Below are 1,834 nucleotides of genomic sequence, written 5' to 3'. Positions count from 1 at the left end.
TCGGGGCTGACCACCTTGATTTTTGGGAAATGTCTCCCAATTGAATCAATGTCTTCATAATAGGAGGGGCTCTTACGGTTTCCGTGAGGTTTTGGTAGTGTGACAAGGTGGCGAAATTCAATGCATGGATGCATGCATGCGCCGTTTCACGTATCTATCAACACACCTCAACGTTTCGTCTTCCTCTCGCTTCGATGCAATAACTATGGCCAGCAAACGCATCCTACGGGAACTCGCAGATCTGCAGAAAGATCCCCCATCATCCTGCAGCGCTGGCCCTGTAGGCGACGACATTTTCCACTGGCAAGCCCAGATCATGGGCCCTGCCGTTAGTCCCTACTCTGGTGGTCTCTTCTTCGTCACGATCTCCTTCCCGCAGGATTATCCATTTAAGCCTCCCAAAGTTCAGTTCCAAACAAAGGTACATACTGTCCCAGACACCTCTCTATCGATGCAATCATAATCGCACCGTATTCGACAAAGGGTTGTTGATCATGGAACAACCAATAATGTGCTGCTGCACTTTGGCAAGCAACTCGTTGGGCAGGGTAGTAAATGGCCAATTCCTGTAACCTGTAGGCGATTCCTTGTTCCGACGTGCTTCTGGTTTTTCCCGATTCCATACCATTCCAGAGTTTCGTCAGAAAGCCTGCAATGCACAGCACAAAAATTCCGATGAATGAGAAATTCCGCTCATTTCTTTGGGACAGCCCTGTCTTTAGATCCATGTCAGAGATCTTGTCGTTGTTTCGCTCAAGGCCCTCTGGAATCTTAACTTCCCATGACGCTGGCTTTCCGTGTTTTAATTTTCGTTACCTTTAGTTCTACGTTACGTTCATACCCCGTAACTCCAATCCTCGTCTGAGGATCACATCGACCTCCTCCATACATTCAACTGATGAAAGTGAGCAGGTGTATCATCCCAACATAAGCTCAAATGGCAGCATTTGCCTGGACATACTCAAGGGAAGTTGGAGCCCAGCATTGACGATTGCGAAAGTCTTGCTTTCCATAAGTTCGCTTCTCACCGATCCAAATCCAGACGACCCACTTGTTCCAGAGATTGCGCACATATACAAGACTGCACGCCTTACATACGAAGAAACTGCAAAAGAATGGACGATCAGATATGCTATGAAATGAAAAGAACACGTCGCTCAGCAAGGCACAAGAGCCATAAAACAGGTGAGACGTGACGAGTTCCTTTGTTTGTGATTGTTGTTGTCTGAAACGAACGTTTCGGTTTTGTCACTTCCACGTCTGTCTCTCTCTCTCTCTCTCTAAAACTGCACTGAAATTGAGGAAAGCTGGCTACAATCCCACCCCATCTTTTCAAGTATGGATACGATTGTGGGTAATTTAGTGTAAAAACATTAGTTTTGAGATGCAAATCCCAGCACACTTAGAGGGTTGTCCTTAGAAATTCTCTCTCTCTCTCTCTCTCTCTCTCTCTCTCTCTCCCGTGCGCTTGTGCTTGAATTGATGCACGACTTTTGTATGCATTTTCATGAAGAGGGCTCACAAGAGAGCTAATAACAGAAAAAGGGGCAAGGGAGAAGGTGGAGAAAATCCATGGATACAAGCATCCATCCACATGTACAGCATGCTTTTACTATATAAGTATGCCTTGCAATATAAAAAGCAACTAGCAAAAAATAATCATGTGGGCATAAAGCTAGCTCTTAGCTAGCTAGTCCTTAAGGATGACTTTAACTAAAAACCCTTTGTTTACCATTGACTTTAGCTAAACTCAAAACCCTTTGTTTACCATTGCCTTATCAAAGGCAGCGCAACAACATTTATATGAATGTGCACCACAAGGCACATCATGGAA

General features: G+C 45.0%; 1 protein-coding gene across 1 annotated transcript; it reads left to right on the top strand.

Annotated features, from left to right (window-relative positions):
* Nucleotides 1–205: 205 nt before the first annotated feature.
* On the top strand, nucleotides 206–1,143 carry LOC147901231 (ubiquitin-conjugating enzyme E2 8-like). The gene is made up of 2 exons (XM_087376219.1): nucleotides 206–421; nucleotides 913–1,143. Exons 1-2 carry the CDS (start codon nucleotides 206–208, stop codon nucleotides 1,141–1,143), a joined length of 447 nt encoding a protein of 148 aa, XP_087232345.1.
* The last annotated feature ends 691 nt before the right edge of the window (nucleotides 1,144–1,834 follow it).

Source organism: Dipteris shenzhenensis, chromosome 6, assembly GCF_047967505.1.
Source record: "Dipteris shenzhenensis isolate YYH24624 ecotype China chromosome 6, Dip_SZ_1.0, whole genome shotgun sequence".
In the NCBI taxonomy this organism is placed as follows: domain Eukaryota; kingdom Viridiplantae; phylum Streptophyta; class Polypodiopsida; order Gleicheniales; family Dipteridaceae; genus Dipteris; species Dipteris shenzhenensis.
The sequence above is the reverse complement of the archived record's forward strand: the minus strand, read 5'-3'. Positions and strand labels throughout refer to the sequence as shown.